The following is a 25,439-nucleotide window of genomic DNA, read 5'->3' as shown; positions in this document are numbered from 1 at the left end:
CAAATAATGCCATTTAAATTTTTATGACCAAAGTTTTATAATAATAAGAGTTTGATGTATCAAAATAAATCGGAATCAAAATTCATAAATATTTGTATAGTTTACACAAAATGTCCTTTTCTACTTCCGAAGAGTGTCTTAAAATTTGAGATCTACCCCTTATATCCATGCCTTCAGAAACAAATGTAATTCAGTTCTCTTCACAACTTATTCGAGAAAACAAAAGCTTTGCATGTAATATTCTGGATTTTTTGTTTATTTGCACCTAATGTTATTTTCACATCCTTTGACTTTCAAATATTTCAACTTGTATGTCAGCGGAAGCATTCATGTTGCATTGACACATTTAGTTGTTTGGGTTTTTTTTATTCAAAGCCTTAAAAAATGTAAAGTATAAATTTAGAATAATCGCTTCATGTTTTTCTCTAATTTCTGCTGCTTGCACACAGATAAAACTTGTACATTTTTTATAATCTGATCTCATTTCAGGACACAGGAAGAAACAGGAAAATGAACAAACCCCGCCCACTGACCTCAGGGTCGCGTAAAATTCTGTTAGACACTACCGAAACTGTGTCTGAACCTAGACGGAGCTCATTAAATGATGACAGAGTGACAGTAACTCAAGGAATAAGAAATACTGCAAACCTTGACAAGAAATCTTCAATACAGGACGTGTTGAACATCAAGAACAGAAGTCCTACTATACAGAAATTGGCATCTTCAAGGCGGCAGGTGTCGGTCGAGGATGAGTTCCCTGAATACAGTGTGGATAAATCCAGTATCGGTAGCAGGCCGCCCACCAGAGGAAGTCAGAGGTTAGTATTTACAGTCAATAAATCCAGTATTGGTGGCAGGCCGCCCACCAGGGGGAAGTCAGAGGTTAGTATTTACAGTCAATAAATCCAGTATCGGTGGCAGGCCGCCCACCAGAGAAAGTCAGAGGTTAGTATTTACAGTCAATGAATCCAATATCGGTAGCAGGCCGCCCACCAAAGGAAGTCAGAGGTTAGTATTTACAGTGACTGTCAATAAATCCAGTATCGGTAGCAGGCCGCCCACCAGAGGAAGTCAGAGGTTAGTATCTACAGTCAATAAATCCAGTATCGGTGGCAGGCCGCCCACCAGGGGAAGTCAGAGGTTAGTATTTACAGTCAATAAATCCAGTATCGGTGGCAGGCCGCCCACCAGAGGAAGTCAGAGGTTAGTATTTAGTCAATGAATCCAATATCGGTAGCAGGCCGCCCACCAAAGGAAGTCAGAGGTTAGTATTTACAGTGACTGTCAATAAATCCAGTATCGGTGGCAGGCCGCCCACCAGGGGAAGTCAGAGGTTAGTATCTACAGTCAATAAATTTATCTAGAGAAAATTTAGTATCTACAGTCAATAAATATATCTACAGAAAAGTTAGTATCTACAGTCAATGAATATATCCAGAGAAAGACAAAAGCTTGAACAGTTAGTATTTACCGAGAATATTCACTAGTTAATATAGTGGGTGTTTATACCCCTGCAGTCAGCAAATAAATAATTGATTGATTGTATATTGTTTATCGTCCCGCTTGAGAGTATTTAACTCATATGGAGACGTCACCATTACCAGTGGAGGGCTGCAAAATTTAAGCCTTTGCTCGGCGCTTACGGCCTTTGAGCAGAGAAAGTTCTTTATCATGCCACATCTGCTGTGACACTTGGCCTCGGTTTTTGCGGTCTCATTCAAAGCACTGCCCCATTTAGTCACCTCTTACGACAAGCAAGGGGTACTGAGGAGCTATTCTAACCCGGATCCCCTTGGAATCTGAGGAAATGAAGTGAGAGGGGTAGTATACAGGAACCATTCTGTCGATCTGTTCAATCATGTCCAGACCATACTCTAAAATTAAGAGAAAGTATATGCTCTTTACCTCAAAAATGTTGTTTGTGATCCTTACTCAAGGTCATTTGGAGAAGGTCAAGGTAATTTCATACCTAAGGGTGACCCACAGTCATTTGGTCAAGTTTCAGAAAAGATTGAAATCGATTGTCTGAATATACATACCCTGAAACGTACAACTACATGAAATGAACTGTTCCGTTACCAACTCCAATCATTCCAATCCCACACAAACTGTTCCATTCAAACCATTCAGCATTCTGTTCCCAGGCCAAAGCGTTCTGTCCTCATCTAAAACTGTTCATTCTCTATAAAGCATTCATTCTGTCAAACCATTTGTTCCCACATGGTCATTCAGAATTCACCTAGCACTATTGAGTCAATGTACAGGTAGAGTCAACATGGTGCTTGGTGGGGGGCGAAGAACACCAAATAATATTGTTACTGAAAAGAACAAGAAATTTGTGTAGGTAGAGATTTTCTCCATTTTTATTTAAAGGCATGAATAATTTTAGAGGACTGAATGCACTTTTTAAGTTTACGTAATTTAATGAGCTATATATCGTGCAGTTACGAGCCATCATTCAAATTCCCAAGAAATAATGCAAGTACAAAATGACTTCTTTTTTATGTCCCTGCAGTAATTATACTGAAAATTATTTTAAAATCATGCCCAGAAATTGCAGATATTTTTATTAAATGGTGACAATTCTATTAAAATCGGACTAGAAATGACTCAAGGAGAATTTTTGATTTTAATTATTATATATTTTTAAAAAGGCATTCTGTAATTATTCTATGTGAATTTAAGTCACGTATACATACTGGTAAATGTAATTATGAATTGTTGAATTTATTTTCAGCCCCATTTTGTAAAACTTTAACCCTCTCTTTTTTTCTCCCTCTATCTCAATGTTGCTGTATGTAAAAAGTGCATCCAAAGAATCCAAAATGTAGAATTTGAAATTGAGGCCAAACCGTTCATTCCCATCTTGACCCATCCATTTCCGATAAGGCCCTTCCATTCTTGCTGATAATCATTCCATTCAAACCATTCAACATTTGTTCCCCAATCAAAACTTTTCATTCCTAAACCATTCAGCATTGGTTCACTAGTATAGTTTACACTTCAGGGTCTGCATCTTTTGAAGAAAGATTGAATTCTCTCACCTGATAGAAATATTGTTTATAACTGGAGAAGGTGTAAGTTTTGGTGAATACAATTATGTGGACATGTCAAGGTCACTTTTAGATATGTGTAAAATTGGTGTGCAACCATATCTTTAGAACAGGATGGCTTTAGACAAGCATGTATTACACATACGTTGCTTAGGACTATATATGTGTCACAATGCAAGACTATAAGGTCATCAGACTGTCAAGGTCAGTGAAGTTTATTCAGATCGTATGCTTGTGGTAGTGAAACTTTAAACTTATTTGATTACTGACATGAAATGCTGTGGTACTTCTCAGATATCAGTGAAAGATTTGGTGAACATCATTCAATTAAATACAATAATGGAAGCTTTGTGAGAACTAGGAAACTTTGACAAAACCTGCGAAAATGAAGATGAGAGTAGCGAGTTAGTACATATGGCTAGGAAAGATGGTTAGAATTCCACTGAAAAAGTTTCACACCTCATCATCTAAATTGTCTTTTTTTCTCTGTAGATCACCGTCCTCCAATTCTCTGTCATCAAAAACGTCCACAAAAGTGGGAGATGTGGAGTTTGGCGATTGTGATGACCTGGATTCAGATCTCGCAGACCTTGACCTTGGACCAAAGTTATCTGTGTGTCGCCCCGTCCAAAACTTAATAGACGCCCGTCCTATTACACTACAGACAGCAATAGTAAGTTTTAAGGAGGTCTTGTAGATTTGAATTTTCCAACACAAAAAGATATCTGAGGTAGAATGCTGTGGTGTGATTGGGTCCTGCTGTGGTGTGATTGGGTCCAATTTTTTTAATATTGTGGCTTTTTAAAGTTTCAATGGATTGTTTCATTAAAGTCAGCCTTGAATGAGAGAGCACTGGTTGTTTCGTATTTTGCTTTTTATGGTAGGGTGTCAGCCTTGAAGGAGAGAGCACTGGTTGTTTCGTATTTTGCTGTTTATGGTAGGGTGTCAGCCTTGAAGGAGCGGGCACTGGTTGTTTCGTATTTTACTGTTTATGGTAGGGTGTCAGCCTTAAAAGAGGGCACATGTTGTTTCGTAATTTGCTGTTTATGATAGGGTGTCAGCCTTGAAGGAACGGGCACTGATTGTTTTGTATTTTGCTGTTTATGGTAGGGTGTCAGCCTTGAAGGAGAGAGCACTGGTCGTTTCGTATTTTGCTGTTTATGGTAGGGTGTGGCTGTAACTGTTTAATGGATGGGTCCTTTAGAAAATTTACATTTTTAGAGTACTAAGAGATATATTTGGACATATGTTCCTCCTCGTTGAATTTATAGTTTTAGCATAACATTGCAAGACCACTCACCTCTATACAAAGTTTATTATTAAACTTCTTTATTATAAAGGCACATGTATGTGTAGAGCTTAAGAGTTATCTCCCATAGACCACAATCGCACAGTCGTATAACATTCCAGAGCACTCAAAAAAAAATTGTGTTATTTGTTTTCTGCAGATTTCAAATGGGATCTCGATATTATATGAATATGGAATATTCTTTTACGCAATTTCTTAATATTATTTTTGTTCTTTAACAAGACATAAACTCATGGATTCATATTTTGTACAGAACCTGAAAACTTTAATATTTGGTGCAGCAACTCAGTGTTTCAACGACGAGTGGAGATACCAAAGCCTGGTATTCTGTGATTTACCCAAACTTCAGTACGGGATTGTCCAAAAGAAGGTCAGATCAGTCGTGCAGCATCTCAAAAAATACTTACCAATTATGTACAGGGTATTCCATAAATAGTCAATTTTTTCTTATGATTTGTGGATGTCGTAATGATTAAAATAATCTTATCATTTATATTATTAACTCAAGTAAGCTTTTCTGATCAAGTTAACTTTTGTATGGCCTCTGTCTTGCATAAACTTTTCATAGATTTAGAATCATAAAGCCCATTTTAGCCAAACTTACCACAAGTTTCTTTGGCTTAAGGAATTCAGTTCAATCAAATAAAGGAACATGTCACATTCTAAGGCCAGAGATAATTAAGAAATAGCTGAAATAGGATGGTATGTCTGAAAAATGTCCTCAACAACCACTGAACTAGTAAAGTTAAAACTTTTGTGAAACCCCAAACTACAGTTAAACACTGATATCTCGAACACTATTATCTCGAACACTGATATCACAAACATTGATATCTCAAACACCATGGATATGTCAAAGTTATTCGGAAATCTCAACCACTTATTCTCTAAGTATTTTACCCTTGTTGTCTCGAATCCTCAAATATCTCAACGGTTTTTCTCAGTCCCATCAAGTTTGAGATAGCAAGGTTTGACTGTATGTTCAAAACATGAGCCCAGGGGCCAGGGCAGGGCCATCATAGGTGTCAGGGAGAGGACACAATTTTTACATAAAAATACATGACATTGTATAAATCAAATTCACAAATACTGTAATTATTTCTTCATGCAGACCCTAGTGTCAGGGGGAGGACACAATTTTTACATAAAAATTACATGACATTGTATAAATCATATTCACAAGTACTGTAATTATTTCTTCATGCTGAAGTGGTTAAGATATTGTTCTGTGTTGTGACTGAAATGTCTTTTGTAGGGTGGTCCATGTGGTGTGCTGGCTGCCATTCAGGCTTGTGTTTTACAGGAGCTGCTATTTGGAGACTGTAAAATACCACTTAAACAATTGTAAGTGTAACTCACCTCTCGAACGATTGCAAGTGAAGGTCTACAATATCACTTTAAAAATGATTTGTGAGACTTTGTACAATACCTTACCACCCAAACCAGTGAGTGAAAAAAAACAACTAGATAGATGGTAATTATAGAACTGGTGAATGTAAGATACTGCGACAGAGATTCTGAATGTGTAATACAACATCAAAGATTTTAAATGTGTAATACAACGTCAAAGATTTTAAATGTGTAATACAACGTCAAAGATTTTAAATGTGTAATACAACATCAAAGATTTTAAATGTGTAATACGTCAAAGATTTTAAATGTGTAATACAACGTCAAAGATTTTAAATGTGTAATACAACGTCAAAGATTTTAAATGTACAATACCCGTACTACAAAGATTTTACATGCACAACATATCTCACTGACCATCCACTAGGCCTACAAAACTAGTTATATGTAAGTTTTGTAATTTTTTATCAATGAATACAATTTTACACAGATTAATGTGCTATATAATGTATAGTTAGGAGCCATTAATAGAACTTCCAAGAAATAAAACACGTACAAACTGTATATGTCATAAAACTGCTGACAAGTTTGAGTTAAATATGACAATTTTTTCAAAATCAGATCTGAAATGACCTCAGGATAATTTTTCTATATGCATAAAATCCGTTCTGTTTAATTCATTTTCATCCTCTTTTCTACTTTAAATGGTAATATTTTCAAATAAATTATTTGGTAAAACTTTAACCCCCCTTTCTCACAATGGTTTTTTATGTACAAAATTACTGAAAGTGTCAGAAATGCAGAATTTGAAATCGAGGCCAAATGTTTCATTTCCAACTTCACCCTAAGCGATCATTCTCCATCTTCAACCGTTCTTTCTTCGACAAGAACTTCCATTTTCACCAAAAACTGTTCCATTCAAACCGTCAACCTTACCCTCCTCTAGCGATACCTTGAAAAGTGTCAACTGTCTACCATATTAAACCTATACCATAAAATGTTTCAACTGTCGACCCGTCAACCTTACCCCATTGAACCGAGCAGCAATTAAAACGATAATTGCCGATTAATTCATTTTTAAAAAATTGAAAAGAACTATTTGTCCATATACTACTGTTGAGCCACCGTTTTACTCTCTTTATATTGAGTTGCATGATTGTTGTTAGTTTTTGAAGTATAAAAAAGTGGCCTGCTATTCTGGTTATATGCTTGCTGTTTTTCCGACAGTGGTGATCCAACACATGAAGAGAGAAGTCTAGCTCTAGCTACAGCTCTGGCCAAAATTTTCTGGAGGGCAGGGGAGAGAAAAGCTGCTGTGGTGGCCATGTAAGAGAGTAACTTCTCATTAGAACTGTTTATACGCAAATGATTGTGTCACTGCTAAAAATGCTAAATTATGAGTCCTGCTAAGATAAATAACCTGCAGTAATCAGTGAATTACTTTTAGTGAAAAATACACGGTAACTGAATCTAATATATATTACATGTATATCAACTGTTTATGACTAGGACTATGGGGGAAATTTACACGTATATTACGTAATGAGGGAAAATTTGTCCCACAAGTATATTACGTAACCATGTAATTCGGGTAAATTTGCCCCACGGGTAAATAAGCACTTTTACAGTACTTTAAACTTATTTTTCAGAGGCACTGGGAAGTCTTTGTTTCAGGGTGGGGCAGGAAAGTACAAGGCCGATGAACTGACAGAGACAGTGAGTATACATTTTATTTTATCATATGATTGAATAATTCCTAGCTCTCTAATTGGCCGAGATCCAACAATGTAGAAATCATACTACGTTATGTTTACCTGCACGTGACCTTCCAGGTGAACATAAGGAATTATTTTTTCGACATAGGACCAAAAATAGGTGGGGAACTTCCAATTTGACGCGATCGATTATACTTATTTTTGCCGTCCAATGAAATTCCGCGTTTCTCACTGGGTTCGGCTAAGAAACTTACAATTAAAGCAAAGAACAATCTTGAAGGGTTTTTTAATCATATAATAAAACAATTATTGCTGTTTTTGAGGTCAATACGATGATTTAGACACCAGGGCCCATATTTACTAAAGTTCGTAGACGTAAACGTAGCGTAAATCTAGACGTAGCGTACGTTTACGTGTGGGACGGTATTCACTAACAGTCGTAGACGTAGATTTACGTCAGAAATAAGCGTAACTCTACGTGTGCTATACTAGTACACGTAAGCTGATCGTAACTTTAAGAATAAACAAAGCAAATGGCGACTTGTCATTTTTATCGATAATTTCTTGCGTAAAGACCTTACAAACCCTCTAGATGCATATAAGCTGGTTAGTAATACACAAATTAATTGCATTTATTCAGATTATCGTTTTCTTTGAGATCATCTGCAATTGTGTGACAATTCTCAAAATGTTGAGCCCGATCTAATTTACCTTGTGGCGGATCTCAGTCTGATTTAAAATCAAACCTCTCACTTCGCTCGATATACGGACAGTCGCTGTCCGTATATCGAGCAAAGTGCGAAATTTGATTTTAATCACACTGGGTGGATCTAACCTTGCCTTTAGAAATAATTGGGAAGCTTTTTATTTTAGTCATGCAGGTTATTAAAAAAAAAAGAATATTTGCCATTTATCTTATTATATAGGGTAGGTCTAGCATCTTTCAGGGAAATACATTTTTTTAATTTTCCAAACATGGTGGAATTAATGTATATATATGCAATCAAACATGCAATGTTTTAGATTTGAAAAGAAGAGAGTCACTGTGTGTACAAGAATACATGGTGATCGACAGCTATAGAAAAACTATTTCTACTTATAGATATGTGATCTTTACTTTGTGGTTATAAGCAAATATTGGTAGTCCAAATAACTATTTGTTACATTGTTACTTACACAACAGGGAAATGAGCCTCTAAATAAATATTTCTTTAAAAAAAAAAAGATATGCATTTCATTCCAAGAATACAATTTGGTGTAATTTGTTTCAGAGAACAATTGTGATGCCTACTAGTGTAGTCATGTGTAGACTTTCAATCTTTCAGAGTGCCATTTCCTTTAACTATAATCCTACAGGAGTCAAACCTTCATTGATAATGCATATATATGAATCTTTCTACCATTCATGATTTGTATGTAATTGACTTTTATATGTGATTAGCTAGGTAAAAGTCTTTGCAGTGTATATTACCAAACTCCAAGGATGATGCCTTCAACATACATATTATTTTGTTGAAGTCCATCCCCCCCCCCCCCCCAATTTACAAAAATCTCACTGATAAAAGTTCATTCTGAAGGCTTCTCACATTAAACCGACATATGTACTAATGCTCCTCTTTACAAATTTTAACCCACCAGACAACTTTGTTGACAAATATTTAAGATTTATTTATTATGTCATCATTTTAATATCAAGATGTTAAAATCATTCTAGAAATGGAAGTAATACATGTACATGTCAATATCAATAACAACATGAAAATTCATCTAAGAATTTATGTATTAACAAATATAATTACATGTACATAATTGTATGCATAACAATGCATGTACATGTACTTAATTTCTTAAACATGTATTGTAACAAATTCTGTTTTGCTGAATATCAAACTTTTTTTTATTTTACTGTCAATTTTTAAATGTCCATATGATATATAAATGAATAAATAAATATATAAGATGACATCAATGTAGCAGATGGACCATCAGCATGGATTGATCAGTGGGTAGAGTACCAGACTACGGGTCATGGGTTAGATTCTCAATCCTGCCATATATTTTTGAATCATTCCTCTGCTCGTCCTTTTACACAATCATGGCAATGGAAGATGAACATTTCTCGGTTTCGCAAAAGATTTTACAGGCCATTACAGCAATGTACCCATAGACCTAGAAAAATAATAGTATTACATTGATTTAAATAAACAACTGTCATTACACTGCAATCAAATTTCATAAGGCTTGAAAAATACATGCAACATAATTGTTAGTTAAATAAACTGTAAAATTGTGATAATACTGATTTTATTTACTGTATATTCATCTACCGTACACCATATCTGGGAAGATATCATTAAGTATCACCTACAATTTCTAATTTTAATGATTTATAACCCAAGAGCCCATATTAAGAAAAAGATTTCAAATGAACCCAAGGTCAACTTCAGTATTTTTTCATTAACCATTCCCCTTGTAATGAAATTGGCTTCTTTCCAAACCAGAAAAAAATACTTTTTAACCAAGAATGGTAAGTTTCAGTTAAGGTCATTCACGTTTATAAATAAAAAATAATTTTTTGTGACATTTCAGGTACAATTCACTTGCATTCTATTTTCTTTCTACAAAATTCTCAGGTTTAATTAGTCTAGAGTTAACATATTTTGATAGTTCCTGGTTGTGGCAAGTAAAAATGTAAAATCAGCTGATATGTACTGCAGTAAGGTATATGAATGGGATTTTACTGTAGCAAAGAAGGTGAGAAAAATCTTTAGCACAATTGAGTATTGAACCTGGTACCTTTGCACTGAGCTACTCAGGCTGACATATAGTACATGGTAGTACAACATTATAAATTTAAAAGGGCATATTTGCTGTGAAAGTGATGGCAACCATTTTTATCTCTCAAAATCTCCCAATGGCAAAGGAATATGTATTACTGACTAAGAAAAATATTTCTTTAATAAAATAAAAAAAACAAAAAAACAACAGAAACCTAACAAGAGGCCCACAGGCCTTATCGGTCACCCGAATACTAGTGGAAAAGAATCATTACTTCCATGGACTATGAAATCTAGAAAAAATTTCCTGTTCTAAATATCTAAGCTAATTATATTCTAATGTTCAGCAACAGTATAAAACAAGATGTGTTCTTAAAACTTCACATCCCTCAAAGTGCATACACTGATGAAAGGCTTTAAATAGGTGTATTCACATGAAAACATCAAAAGATATGACTAATTTGGACTCATCTTAAAGTCATAACCCTGGGTTGTGAAATTCACCATTTTTTGTACATCCTTTTCTGCATTTATATTTTATACAGTATCAGCAAACTTACACATAAATACTATATACTAAGTTTGGCCCCACCCTGGGGTCAAAACCCTTACTCTGGGGGAAATCAAATTTACAATTTTGGTAAAAGACTACCTCCTCTATCCATTTAGTTTCAATTTAGTATCAATAGCATTAAAGAAGATGTAATTTAAGTGTTTTATACACATAAACACTATATAACAAGATTTGCCCCGCCCTGGGGTCAAAACCCCTACCCCGGGGATCATGAAATTTACAATTTTGGTAGAGGCCTGCCTGCTCTACATCACTATGCATTTAGTTTTTCTTATATGTGTGTGTTTCTTAATAAGAAGATTTTTGAAAATTAGTCCCCCTTGTTCCAATGATGCTTCATACCAAATTTGAAAAGAATTGGACTGGTAGTTATTAAGAAGTTAAAAATGTTCAATTGTTAACGCACGACGAATGAAACTAATTGCAATAGGTTACCGAGTAAACTCAGGTGACCTAATAAAAGTACATTTGATAACCGCTTTTAGTGTAAAGAAATATATAAAGAAGAATTATTGGCTTACAAGATAATAATTATTTAATCACCAAAATTACATATATTCATTTGCTTGCTTTGAGATTAAAAGGTGTTTCAAATAACTGAATACATGTGTTATTACTGATCAGAAATATATAATATAGAGCAATTTTTATTGAGTGTTGATTTCAAATTTTGGTGACAAAATTACAGCTATTATTTTGGAAATCATGCAAGAATTTTTAATATCGAGGAGATAAAAAATAAAATTTCAAAGAAACATAGTGTATGTCCTTAGATTGGTTAAATTTCTATTTGCCAAAAAGGTGAAGATATGCTTAGACAGACAGGTACAAAACATGCAAAATGGACAAACTTTGATCATAAAAACTCATAAATTTATGTTCTTAAATCTTTGCCTAAGGATTTAATCATCAATGCATTACAAAAATCATTACATCATGTACCATAATTTGTTTTGGATTTTTTAAAACTTTGTAAGTACAGAAATTATTAAATGTGTACAAACAGTGGATATACTTACATCATATATATGTACTGTACATCTTGCATCCCAGTCCTAACCCTGAGGCATCATGGAAAATCTTTCAGGAGAGGACATGAAGAGAAATGTATCTAATTCAAGGAATGCTGCTGTCTTTTGGCAATTTATTTCTTGACCACCTTTATGACCCTTTGAAAAATAACAGAGGTCAGCTAACTTGGATATCTAGTGCATTATATCACACCTAATATCTCCAATTAATATATAGTCAATGTTATTCTACATTAAATAAATTAACACTGACTTCACACAGTTATACAACTGTATTTGAATGCGATTTTGTTTCACAATATTTTCTGAAAGTTTTGCACATGGATGTGGACAAGCAATAATTGAAATGATGCTAAAAGAGACTGTAACTGTCCTCATCTGGTACCGAGTCCATTCACCCTATCTACCTGTTCGCCCAGAGTATATATTGTTAAAGCAATAATAATTTTCATATTTTATAACCATGCAATAGAGGGGCACGTACAAATCACACATTTTAGAATAAGTGCCTGTATATATAATGTATATTTTAGATTCATTTTTAAACCAATATTCTTGTTTTTCTTTTTGCGAAATGATGTGAAAGCATGTGCGTACTTGTGTACAGGTAGCTATGATACTGCTTTGATGTTGTTCCAGTCATGAAATTAAAAAAATGGGATAAATAATTTTGAATTTCAATTGTGGTATTGTCAAAAGTTTGAAGTTACCATGTACACAAATGAGCTTGTGTCTTAATGTGTTAATAGTGGGCACATATCAAATTGTAAATAACTTACACATATGTATATGTGCTCACTATTTAGAAATTAAGATCCAGGCATTATAGCAGCTACATAGGTTGAGAACAAAATGAATAAGGGACTGTGATTTTACCATGTGTGTCATGTACTGAATCCCCTTGAAGTCAATTTAACATTATTTAGGGGCCTAGTGACGAGTAGTCAGTGGTAAAACATTTAAGGTTATTACTACACAAACAACTTAACTTACTTGTCAGTCCATGCCGACTTCTTTTTGAAGACCTACAGCATCGCAGATCCATGCACAAGTCAAATGCGTTAAATTTGATGAACCTTCCATTTGGATTTGTAAACAACACTGAATAGCGGTACAGTTGATCGACATGCCGTTGGCAGGCATACGTATACGTTGAAATTCGTTGCGTTCTCACAAAGTTCTGTGTTCTTTTTCGTCATAATGCAGCGGTAGCGCAGGGAAGTCAAAGTAAATGAGCAAATTCACACTTTTTACGCTTCGAAGTGAAAATAGCCACTGCGCACACGTACGTGCAATCGTACATCGTAAGTTACGTTTGCGGCTACGAACGGTTTTGTAAATACCATTTCACGAGTACGTAACTCTAATCTTAAGTCAGACGTAAATCCCACGTTTACGTCTACGTCTACGAACTTTAGTAAATATGGGTCCTGAGGAGTACAATATTCACCGAGCCCAAAGGGCTACATTTCACTGACACAGACAGTACCGTACATTTCACTGACACAGACAGTATACATTTCATTATGTACATTTCACTGACACAGACAGTATACATTTTATTATGTACATTTCACTGACACAGACAGTATACATTTTTAGCAGAGTTGCAACGAAGTTGAACTCGGCTATTGGTTTGGTGATGCGGGCTGGCGGGTTGTATTATATACATTTCACTGACACAGACAGTATACATTTTATTATGTACATTTCACTGACACAGACAGTATACATTTTATTATATACATTTCACTGACACAGACAGCAGAATAGATTTTATCATGTATATTTCACTTAGACTGTGAGAATAAGGTTCATTAATTTAAAAAAAGACTAAAATATATCCTAACTCTGATGAATTGATACATAGGTTGGCTATTGATATTGTTATACCCCCCGCAACAAAGTTGGGGGTATACTGGAATCAAGTTGTCCGTCTGTCTGTAGATGCAATGGTTTCCAGGCTCTAAAGCGTTATCCTTTCCACCTACAGTCACCATATCATACATATGGACTCCCCATGGGACGAAGATGTTCCCTATTGATTTTGGGGTCAAAAGGTCAAAGATCAAGTGCACTGGGCATCGAAGTAGCAATATGGTTTCCGAGCTCTAAAGCTTCTTTGCACCTTCTATCACCATATCATAAATATGGACTCCCCATGGCACGAAGATGTTCCCTATCAATTTGGGGTCAAAGGTCAAGCGCACTGGACATCGAAGTAGCAATATGGTTTCTGGGCTCTAAAGCATTATCCTTTCCACCAATACATATGGACTACCCATGGGATGAAGATGTTCCCTATCAAATTTGGGTTTAAAAGGTCAAAGGTCAAGCACACTGGACATCGAAGTAGCAATATGGTTTCATCTCTTATCCTTTTCTCCCTAGAGAAGAAACTACCCAAGGTTCTGTCATGCCCTTTCTTTTTTACACTCAGTAAAGAGGTAATTTATACATATTAACAACACCTTTTGGAAGATTGGGGTAAGTGGGGGGTATTCATAGTGAGCATTGCTCACAGTACCTCTTGTTAATATTGTACATGTCTTTCAGTTGATGTTGAACCACTTTAAGTCCTACAAAGATTTGCTGGACTTCCTAACACAGAACGTACATTACTTCATGATGGATGGCAGCGGGGGCGTGATTCTTACATTGTACTCTGTCATCTTCTCACGATACATTGACCAGTAAGTCACATGATGTGTATCAGTCTATGCGAAAGACATCGGACCGTCGGACCTGACCGATGTGCAGTGCCTCAGGTCCGATGCATCATTTTTTACACCGGACCGGAATGTCCGATGTCTCAGTGTCCGGTTTTGAGCTTTACTATTTTGATGCGGGGTCATTTAAATGTTTGTTATAAGTAAAAAATAGCACACGAATCCAAATACGTAAATGAATGTGATTAAAACCGCATGGACTGTCTAAAGTATTATATGGGAGGGATCCCTGGTATAGTATTACTAGTATAATAAACAAGATTCCCTTGGTTTTGCATTTTCACATGTTTCACTTTTTTACATTAGCAGACCTGTGATTCTTCCGTCGGAAGACAAAATCTCCCGAATTTGAGCCCCCCTTCCGTTCCTTCCGTTAAAATGTAAAATCTTCCGTCATTTTAAATTTTCAACAACAAAAATTTTCTGAGCGCTATTTTTCGATATTGATAAGGAAAAACCCCGAGACAATCGAAAGTCGTCTATTTCCTGTTATTGATTTTTTGAATTACGTATTTCCGATCGAGCTCGAGCTTCGCGATATTTGTGTAACTGAAAGTGTTTCCGGTCAAAACAAACCTCACAATTTCGTGTTTAATTCCATTTATTTCATAAGTATTTGATGTTTATTTCACCTCAGCATTTGAGATACAGGTAAATTGACGGTATATTTACCCGTCCATTCTTTTTCAGTTTTTTTTTTATCCCGGGATATTCATTAAAGTTTAATATATTTATACTTTTGAATTTTCGATCAGCTGACTTGCATTTTCTGTTGTTACTTTGCAACTTGTTTTATAAAATCATTCCATCTGGTTTACCATAAGTGTGTTGCACTTACCGAAAGTGAACATTTGTTATTGTTTGGTACGCTAACTAAATTTCATTCCAGTTTTCTAGTTTCATATTACCCTTTTAATTCAAACTAGGAATAGAATAGCAAAATTTCCCCTGTGTTTCACTTGTTCATTCAGAACAACCCTCCTGTTTTTATTATAAATCAGTTCAGCTTATTCTACTTTGCTTGTAATTCTGAATTAAGCATTCTGGAAGACTTCGTAGCCATTGGTAATGTATTGATTATACAAATATTTTAGTGTGATAATTGTTATAACTTGTTATCTCTGTAATAAATATATAAATATAACAAGTTTTTTTCATTTAATTGTGGTTTTTAAGGTATTGACTTAAGAATTATCAATGTTCTTAACACAAAAAAGGATTTATCAATGTTCTCAACACAAAAAGGATCTGATGATTATGAACTCAGACACTTGTAACACAAAAAAAAAACTACCAGAAGCATGATTTCATTAGCCAATGAACACACAAAAATGGTTAAAAAAAAATGTCGATAAAAAATCTCCAGTTATCAGACCAAAACTCCAGCTGAAAATTTTCAAATCTCCAGTTGTGGCATGACAGTTCTGTCACAGGTATGCATTAGGTTATTCGGTGTGACAAAATTTGGTTCGGTCCGGTGTGTTCATTGATTACACAGGACCGAATGTCCTGTGTGGTCCAAAAAACTTTCGCATAGACTGGTGTATACACGGATCATTGACCAGTAAGTCACATGATGTGTAAACATAATACATTGACCAGTAAGTCACATGATGTGTATACACGATACATTGACCAGTAAGTACATTAGGCAATAAAAGAAGCACTGGTGTTGTGTCACCAATGTGAAAACCTAATTAAAACAGCCATGTTAGTCAAAACACTCACTGTTGTCCAATTAAGGTCCAGATGGAGATAATTATATGCTTGATTGATGTCGTGTTTATGCTACCACCACTTTGAGAGAATGAAAAACTGAAATATGTTATACAGGACGCAAATTTCACTTTGAGAGATAAAGAACTTTGAGAGATTGGAAGTTTGAGAGATCAAGAGTAAATATACCCCTAGTAATATAGAAGGGAAAATCGGGTGGGGGTGGGGGGGGTCGTGATTTTATTTCAAGAGATCACCTGCATTACATTTGTGTGGCAAATTGACCATTAAGTTTGATGATACTTTACATTGGCTTCTGTGGGATGTTAGTGACTGTTGTCAGATTGATCTTTATGTGTGTGGATCTTGTACATTTAGATCACAGGGAACCTGAATGAGATCATTTATTGACTGTGTGAAATCTTTATTGGATACACTGACGAATCAGTGAAAACTAAACAGACTGTATAGAGAGATGGGGACTGAGCTAAGGGGAGTGATGGAGCTGGAAGTAGATAGGGAGTGATGGGACAGGAAGTCCAGTAGATAGGGAGTGATGGAACAGGAAGTAATTAGGGAGTGATTGAACAGGAAGTAGATAGGGCATGATGGGATTGGGAGTGATGGAACAGAAAGTAGATAGGGCATGATAGAACAGGAAATAGGTAGGGTTTGATGGGACAGGAAGTAGATAGGGATTGATGGAACAGGGAGTAGGTAGGGCATGATGGGACAGGAAGTAGATGGGGAGTGTTGGAACAGGAAGTAGATAGGGAGTGATGGAACAGGAAGTAGGCTGTTAGAAGTGATATTGGAATCAAAAACATTTTATACCCAAGCATCTTTGGAAAATTTGGATGGCTATATTCTGTACAAAGAGAACTTTAATCTTGTGAACAAAATATTTTCTTTTCAAGACAAAAGTTAAATGTTGTCAACCTAAATATAGAGAGCTAGGTAATATATTTAATGCTTCAGAGCACTTGTCAGGTAGATTACCTCTGTATATGTGGTATAAAGGGGAAAAAATGAAGATACCGTGAAAACTGCCTAATCCGACATCTGTGCAATCCGTTTCACAGGACATTCCGACCTATACTTTCATTTTCATATTTATCTTCTTTTTACTCTGTTTATCCCAATACAGTGTATTATTCCGGCAAAATATTTGTCTCTCATGTTGGATTAGACGGGTTCCACTGTATAATAGTAAAAGTGTCAGGTTTAAATTGTCCAGTTTCAGAAACGTAGTTTTGTGTACAGGGTCTTTATTCATTATGATAAATTCCATCATTAAAATCTGAGGTGTTTTTTTTTCACAGGGTACGAGAAGACATGGATGAACCAACAGGAAAACTGATGGGGGCGCATGGATATTGTACTCAGGTAACATACCTGAATTGTCTGTTCATTCATAGAACTTGTGTATCATGACAGAACCTGAAATGGTCTACTTTCCCATTTTCTTTTCGCTCACCATGCATTCATTTTTTGCTCTCTGTGCACTCTTCGTTCACAGTTTTGCATTCATTGTTCACCAACTGCTCAAGTTCACTGTTAACAAAGCATTAATCATTCCTTCACTGTGAGCTCACAGTTCGTTCATCATTCACTCATCGTTCAGTTTTTGTTTCTTCATTGTCATTCAGAATTCTAAAGTGAAAGGATCTTTCTAACAATGGCAAAATGAAAAAGAAATGTATGCATAAGGGGTAGGTTGGGGCCACATTAGGGGATTAAAGTTTTACGTAAGACTTTTTAGAGAAACATCTTTAAAAATATTATCTCAACAATAGCAAGACCATGATTTAAAAGTCATATTGATATGCAAGCATCTATAGGTATGAAAATATACAGGAATTAATTAAATTATTTTCAGGAGTATATATAGGACTACACTTAATCATACGCAAATGTTCCAAAGTTGTGTGGATTCAAGGTTTTTATGCCCCGTGACTAATTTTAACCTTGCTCATAACTTTTGAATAAGTGACAGCACTCTAATATTTTGTATTTGCATTCCTTGTGACAAGACCTTTTTATGACACCAAAGTTTTTAACCTTTTGATATACTTTCAAGAAAACCGAACCTATTCATTTATTCCTGTGAACTATTCAAGGTAGAGCTTTCATATTTTCTGTAAAGATTTCTTTTGGCAAGACCTTACACGTCATACCATGATCTCTGACCTTGTGACCTTCACCTCCAGAACAGCAAGGTCATGTTAGTGTTATTGGTATTGAGGCATCCCTTTGTTGTGTGAACTTCAGTTTGGTTATGCCTTGACCCTTTGGGACCACAGTATGAGGTCAAAATTTTTCGTGGGAATAAAGCTTGAAAAAAAAAATCTTTTAAAAATCACAACAGCAGGGCCATGATGACTCAGGTGAGTGACATGGTCCATGGGCTATTATAATTGATTAACACTAGGTTTTGAAATCATGTTAACTAATTCAGCTCATCTGTATGTACAATGTATAAATGTTATAATAAGACAACAGGGAATGACTGTAGGCACCACATCTCGACATTTGACGGATTAATTATGAATAATCATAGTTAAACATGCAAAAGAACTTTCTGAATTCCTCATCAATTATCAGTAATTGTTTGGTTAATCGTTGGCCAAGGTTTTTTGTACATGCAGGAAATATTCAACAGCATTTGAATAAATGTATATCTTCTAAAAAAAAAAACAACGTAAATCTGTGCACAGGTGTATCATTTTCCTCACAACATTACATGGGTCTTTATTTGTTTTCTCTACAAGAAGTGTTCACAACAACAAAAAAAGATATTAACTTTTCATCTAATCTGGTGATGTCAGCACCATAAAATTTAATTCATTAAGTTTATTTATCTTTTTTTTTCCACCAGATGATGGATTAAGTACAATGCAAGGAAAAACATTTGAAGATATTCTGAATAAATTGTCCATCTTTTGTTCACCATTCACTCACCATTAACTGTGTGCTCATATTTGCGCTTCATTCATGCTCTGCATTTTGTCACTGGTCACAAATTACCCTTCACCAAGTTGCGATCTTCATTCACACACTATTTATTCAGCGTTCATTCCCCATTGAAGTGGGAAAGTAGAATGTTTCAGGGACTACGGGTAGAGGCTGACACCTCACCTATTCAATCGAGAGAAACTACTCTAGCATGATAAAAATTTAGATTTTGAGTGTGCCTCACAAAGGGGACTATTATAAAGTACCAAGTTAAACACCGGAATGATTGGAAACAAACTCTGCAGTACAATGAATTAATGCACTTATGATCAGAATTAGGGATGTCAATTTTACTCAGATAGCCGAAGTCAAATACTCGGAGGCTTTAGTCGAGCGATAGCCGAGTACTTGGTAAAAAAAACAAGACTGAAAGGGTACAAGTGTACCGAAGTCATCAGTACATTTCACCATTTTTCCATCATGAGATCTTCTAAAGTGTGTCCCAAACTGTGGATTTCAGAGGCATGTTTACAGACCGTCGTCCAAACTCCAATGATTTATTTGAACATGAACGAATTAAAACCAGTTTGACTTTCCCTTACATGATTTTTACTTACAAAAACGCTGAAGTATTTAGAATTTATGAACATTACTTAGAAAAGCTATTTTTAAAGAGTACTCGACTATGAAAGATTTAGTTGATGATCGTTATGACAGTGATAGTTGAGTACTCTTTGACATCCCTAGTCAGAAAAAAATTCTAAAAAATTAGTCATGAATGGCAATTTTTATCATTGAAAATAGTTGTAATATTACTCGTAGTGCTTTCTTTTCTCATTATGTTATTTTAATTCAAATTTCATTTCAAACAGGACATGGTTAATTTATATTTAACTGGAAAAGCCACATCTAATGTGTTCAATGATAAAATTGAGCTGGACTCAGGGACAGGAAGTGATGTCACAATTCTTAAAGGGATCACAGGGAGGTCAAACATAGGATTACTGTCTTTGTTCGAACATTACAAATCATGTCAGGTGGGTAACGTTTAAATGTGGGCACACTGTACATGTGTGTTACATGAGTACAGTGAACATGTGTGTTAAATGAGTACAGTGTACATGTGTTAGATGAGTACAGTGTAGATGTGTTAGATGAGTACAGTGTACATGTGTTAGATGAGTACAGTGTACATGTTTGTTAAATGAGTACAGTGTACATGTGTTAGATGAGTACAGTGTACATGTGTTAGATGAGTACAGTGTACATGTGTTAGATGAGTACAGTGTACATATTTGTTAGATGAGTACAGTGTACATGTGTTAGATGAGTACAATATACATGTGTTAGATGAGTACAGTGTACATGTGTTAGATGAGTACAGTGTACATGTGTTAGATGAGTACAGTGTACATGTGTTAGATGAGTACAGTGTACATGTGTGTTAAATGAGTACAGTGTACATGTGTGTTAGATGAGTACAGTGTACATATGTGTGTTAGATGTGTACATGTGTTAGATGAGTATAGTGTACATATGTGTTAGATGAGTATAGTGTACATATGTGTGTTAGATATGTACATGTGTTAGATGAGTACAGTGTACATATGTGTTAGATGAGTATAGTGTACATATGTGTGTTAGATGTGTACATGTGTTAGATGAGTACAGTGTACATATGTGTTAGATGAGTATAGTGTACATGTGTGTTAGATGATTATAATGTTACACAAATAAAGGTTGTCAATGATTTTTAAAATGCTATTTACAAAGATGCATGTTGTTAGTTTGGCCTAAGGAAGTTGAAATATGAATATTTCAGGTTGGAACATATTACAAGACCCCCAAATGCCCAATCTGGGTGGTGTGCAGTGAAAGTCACTTCAGCGTTTTGTTCTGTATCAAGAAAGAGCTTATCAGTGATTGGAAGGCAGAGCGGCGGTTTGACTTGTATTACTACGATGGCTTGGCACGACAACAGGAAGAAATCAAACTCACCATAGGTAATTACTCTTACATAGGGATAAGTAACTAAAATATTCGAGTGAACAAGTTTGTTGGATATTCAAGTTAACTTGGTATTCAAGTGAAGAACTTGTGTACTTGAGAGCGATTGAGTTACTTGGGTATTTAAATAACCTACTGGTTGAATATTCAATTGAACAACTCAGGTGTTCAAATGAAGAGGTAACTTGGGTATTCTGGTGAACAAGTTACTTGAGAATTCACATGAACAAGTTACTTGGGTGTTTAAGTAATCTTTTCTAATATAGATGTATCTGTATTCTCTGTGAAAGACTTCTCCACAATAGTCAGTGGGTAATTCAGAGCCAGCTTGACTGAGATTTACAGAGTAAGACAGTCACAGCTTGTAGATGTCTTTATAAAGTGCAGTTAAAGTTATGGTTTAAATGGTCAGATATATAATATTAGGAGGTCTAGCGAAGCTTTATTAGGCATGTTATATTTATCATATACAGAATGATTTTCTGTTGGGTCAGCTGTAATTGTTATCAAGATCTAATGACCAGCAAACATATATGCTATTTTCTTCACATTTTTATGCAATCCTTTGAAGGGGAGGGGGGGGGGGGGGGGGGGGGGGTATTGGTTTGCACATGTCAGTCAGTCTGTAGACCAAGTGTTGTCTGCTCAATATCTAAACCTTTGCTTGACAGACATTAAACTTGGTTCTACCTAAGAAGTAGGTGGCCTTATTTGATTTTGTGGTCAAAGGTCAATGATCAAACTTCTCTGTTGTTGTCGGTTCCTTTTTATTTCCGTGCAGAATTATGGGTATTTTCCACACTAATGGGCCCCCTTCCAGGTATCTGGCTAGCTGCACGCATGGCAGATCTCGCCTCAGATCTCCATTCTTTCCGGTCTTGAGGGTCGGCAGTAGAGAGCTTCCATTCTCTACGATCTTTCTCCATCAGCTCTCTCCAATATAGCATTGGCCGACCAACTCTACGTCTCCCAGGAACTTGTATGTTTAGAGACAGAAGAAAATGTCTACTCAATATCTTGTGAACCGTTTAATGACAAACATCATACTTTGTGCACTGGTACCCTCTAAAGAGTAGATGAACCAATTGGTTTTCAAGTCACAAGATGAAAGGTCATGATGAAAGCAATTGGTTATTTGGAAATGTCTGCCCAGTGTCTTGAGACATCAAACTTAGTAATGTGGTAGCCTCTGGCTGGTAGATAACCCATAGTGTTTTTCACGATCAATTCAGAAATTATATATTTAATTAGGTGTTTTTCAGACTCTGGTGCAACTGACCGAGATTGATACCTGAATCTTTGTGACCTGTCTAGTGGTGTCTGTTTTACAGCTTTGCGCCCCCGGGGCCGTAGAGGAGGCTCTAAAACCACCAAAACTTACTATTTTTCAAAAATTTTCTTCTCTATATGTGACCTCACAACTGTGAGATATATTATATGCATAGTCATGTAGAACAGGAAGGCCTCTACCATTAAAATTGTACATGATCCTCAAGTTACAGGTTCTGACTTTGGAGTTGGGCCAAACTTGGCATATAGTGTTTATGTGCAAAACATTTGAATAACATCTCTAATGTTATCGATAACAAATTGAAACTGAATGGATATTTAGATAGAGAAGGTAACCCTTTTTTACCCAAATTTTTTGGCCCCATCCTAGTACCAAAACCCCTATAGCTACCACTGGGATCAGGAACTTTTTCTTTAATATTGCTGATACTATATAAAAACTACATGTATATATAAAAAAAATGTAGAAAGGGATGTACCAAAACAGTGAATTTCGCAACCTTGGGGTACTGACTGGAGGACAGCAAGGTCTAAGGTAGTCATATAGTGTTAATATACATGTAATGTTTGTTATATTATGCAATTGAAAGTCTTTCATCAGTATGGGCTCTTTTGGGGATATTTGTTTTTTAAAAGAACACATTTTGTTTTATACTGTTGCTGAATATTAGAATTTAGCTTAGATATGCAAAACAGGAATTTTTTTCTAGATTTCATTGCCCTTGGGAGTAGTGATACTTTTTCACTAGTACTCAGGTGACTGATAATAAGGCCTGTTGGCCTCTTGTTTTCTAGATTTCATTGCCCTTGGGTGACTGATAAGGCCTGTTGGCCTCTTGTTTTCTAGATTTCATTGCCCTTGGGTGACTGATAAGGCCTTTGGACCTCTTGTTTCTAGATTTCATTGCCCTTGGGTGACTTATAAGGCCTGTGGACCTCTTGTTTTCTAGATTTCATTGCCCTTGGGTGACTGATAAGGCCTGTTGGCCTCTTGTTTTCTAGATTTCATTGCCCTTGGGTGACTGATAAGGCCTGTGGACCTCTTGTTTTCTAGATTTCATTGCCTTTGGGTGACTGATAAGGCCTGTGGAACTCTTGCTCTTTGTTTTTTCATTCAGCCAGAATTTAAATCCACCATCAGCTAGAGAAAAGTGTAAGAACACCACCCTCCCAACATTGAATCAAAACTCAATGAGCGCTCACCTATTCCTCAAACTATGAAAACTTGACACCATATAGATAAGTGATTCAACAGTCCCATGTTAATGTCTGATTTTGTTTTGTTATAGACACGGTGTCGGTTGGACTGCAGAGTGTGACATCAGAGGAAGATCTCGTTCCCCCGCTGGAGCACTGTATACGAACAAAGTAAGTCTTTGTTATTACAGTGTCAGTGTTACACAGACACTTGGATAGTGGAAGTGATACTTTCAACAGAATTATTGTGCAGTTGAATTAAAGATCTCTCCAAATAAAGAATCTTGGATTCCACTGGCTGCAGAACTGTAGCTCTCTGAAAAAATATTGAGTCTTATCTATCCCAATATTTTCTCAAAGAGCTACAGCTCTGTAGCTTTGATCCCATTACATAAACCAGGAATTAAGAACATTCACTGTGAACCGTATAGCTGGTTTTTTCCGCGGGGTGATAAAATTGGCTTATTTAGCGGTTAGATAGCTTTCTGCCAAAATTTCACTCGCCAAATATGCATCCAATTGCGACTTCAGTATTTGAAAGAGAGATAACTTTTCCTTGTCCGCCAAAATTTATTCTGCTAAAATTATTAGCATACATTTGAGCCAGCAAATCGCCAAATTTTAGACCCACGGAAAAAAACCGCTATACGGTATTAATTCAACCAATACATGCAATAATTCAGATTTTTGGTTTCATTAATTCATTTCTCTCCAACTGAATTAAAGATATCTGTAATTCTTTATAGAATTGTTTTATGGAATAATGCAGTTGTTCCTGTTTTTGGTGGCATGAATTAATGATGTATCAATATATATGATGACCTCATATTCAAATGATGCAGTTGGTTTTCTTTGTGGGACTCCAATGTTTTCTAAGATTACTCTTTTACATTCAGATTGATTGTATATACAACTGTAGTGATGTACTGTGAAATCACCAAATTTCATGGATTTTCTAAAATAAATAAAAAAATTAAATTGAATTATAGCTCACTATTGTACATAGATTTGCGAATGGATTTAATACCTTCTTCTTTTTTTCTTTTATGAAAACTGCACTTTTTTCGTTTATCACTTGATTTCATGGTCTGACTTCTGCAAGTAAACATTGGTTTTTTAAAGGAAAAAAATGAAGAAATTACAGTACGTGAATTCAGTCAGTTGATTTGAATGAATTCTTTTATTGGTATTCTCACAATTTTGTTATATATTCAGGTGGTCCGGGGCACATGTTGACTGGAATGGAACCGAGCCTCTTTTATAACAACAGATCTGATTGGTTCAATAGCCTTTTTTCTTCGAAATAAACCATTGCTGCAGCGAAACCAAACTGAATATGTGTTAGAAATTAATAAGATTGGTTCATCATAGATTCAGAGTAGCAGTCCTAAGTATGATAGAAAATTTGTGGTCTGATACCCTTGAAGAGGAACAGATCCATTAATTTGCTTTCCAAATCGTTGACGAAACTGCTGTGACCAATCAGCGTATGGAGTTCATTTGCTGTAGATAGTTCACAATATGGAATTTTTAAAAAAAAAAATTGTGAGAGACTTGACTAAAGCCTAGAAACCATAGCTTGAATCTTATGTTTATAGTGTGGTGGATCTGCTTGTGTATATACTGGGTATATTTTATTTATATTTATGTGATTGTCAGACTGATAGGTACCTTGTGCCAATGAAATAAAACCCCTGCTGATATAAATATCTGTGGTTATTTGGAATGCCACAACA

At 35.5% G+C, this 25,439-nt stretch overlaps 1 protein-coding gene and 1 long non-coding RNA gene across 3 annotated transcripts in view; one reads left to right on the top strand and one right to left on the bottom strand.

The window, feature by feature from the left end:
• The window catches only part of LOC125665523 (probable ubiquitin carboxyl-terminal hydrolase MINDY-4), a 32,512-nt gene that overhangs the window by 5,371 nt on the left and 1,702 nt on the right, over positions 1 to 25,439 (top strand). For both annotated transcript variants that reach the window (XR_008799442.1, XM_056152251.1), the window contains exons 5-16: positions 490 to 818; positions 3,546 to 3,726; positions 4,616 to 4,732; positions 5,618 to 5,706; positions 6,940 to 7,038; positions 7,362 to 7,428; positions 14,366 to 14,502; positions 17,577 to 17,640; positions 20,082 to 20,246; positions 21,032 to 21,212; positions 23,796 to 23,874; positions 24,919 to 25,439. The exon at positions 24,919 to 25,439 is cut by the window's right edge. Coding sequence is in view for 1 of the 2 variants with exons in the window: in XM_056152251.1 (XP_056008226.1) it covers positions 490 to 818; positions 3,546 to 3,726; positions 4,616 to 4,732; positions 5,618 to 5,706; positions 6,940 to 7,038; positions 7,362 to 7,428; positions 14,366 to 14,502; positions 17,577 to 17,640; positions 20,082 to 20,246; positions 21,032 to 21,212; positions 23,796 to 23,874; positions 24,919 to 24,967 (1,557 nt within the window). In the remaining variant the exon portion in view is untranslated. The remainder of the gene's footprint in view (positions 1 to 489; positions 819 to 3,545; positions 3,727 to 4,615; positions 4,733 to 5,617; positions 5,707 to 6,939; positions 7,039 to 7,361; positions 7,429 to 14,365; positions 14,503 to 17,576; positions 17,641 to 20,081; positions 20,247 to 21,031; positions 21,213 to 23,795; positions 23,875 to 24,918) is intronic.
• Positions 9,071 to 13,516, bottom strand: LOC125665524 (uncharacterized). Its single transcript, XR_007366252.2, has 3 exons — positions 12,803 to 13,516; positions 11,798 to 11,947; positions 9,071 to 9,596 (listed from the first exon to the last, which is right to left on the bottom strand). It is a non-coding gene; the product is annotated as an uncharacterized LOC125665524 (long non-coding RNA).

The sequence above is a fragment of the Ostrea edulis genome, chromosome 10 (assembly GCF_947568905.1).
Source record: "Ostrea edulis chromosome 10, xbOstEdul1.1, whole genome shotgun sequence".
In the NCBI taxonomy this organism is placed as follows: Eukaryota; Metazoa; Mollusca; class Bivalvia; order Ostreida; family Ostreidae; genus Ostrea; species Ostrea edulis.
This window is presented reverse-complemented; position numbering and strand designations above follow the sequence as displayed.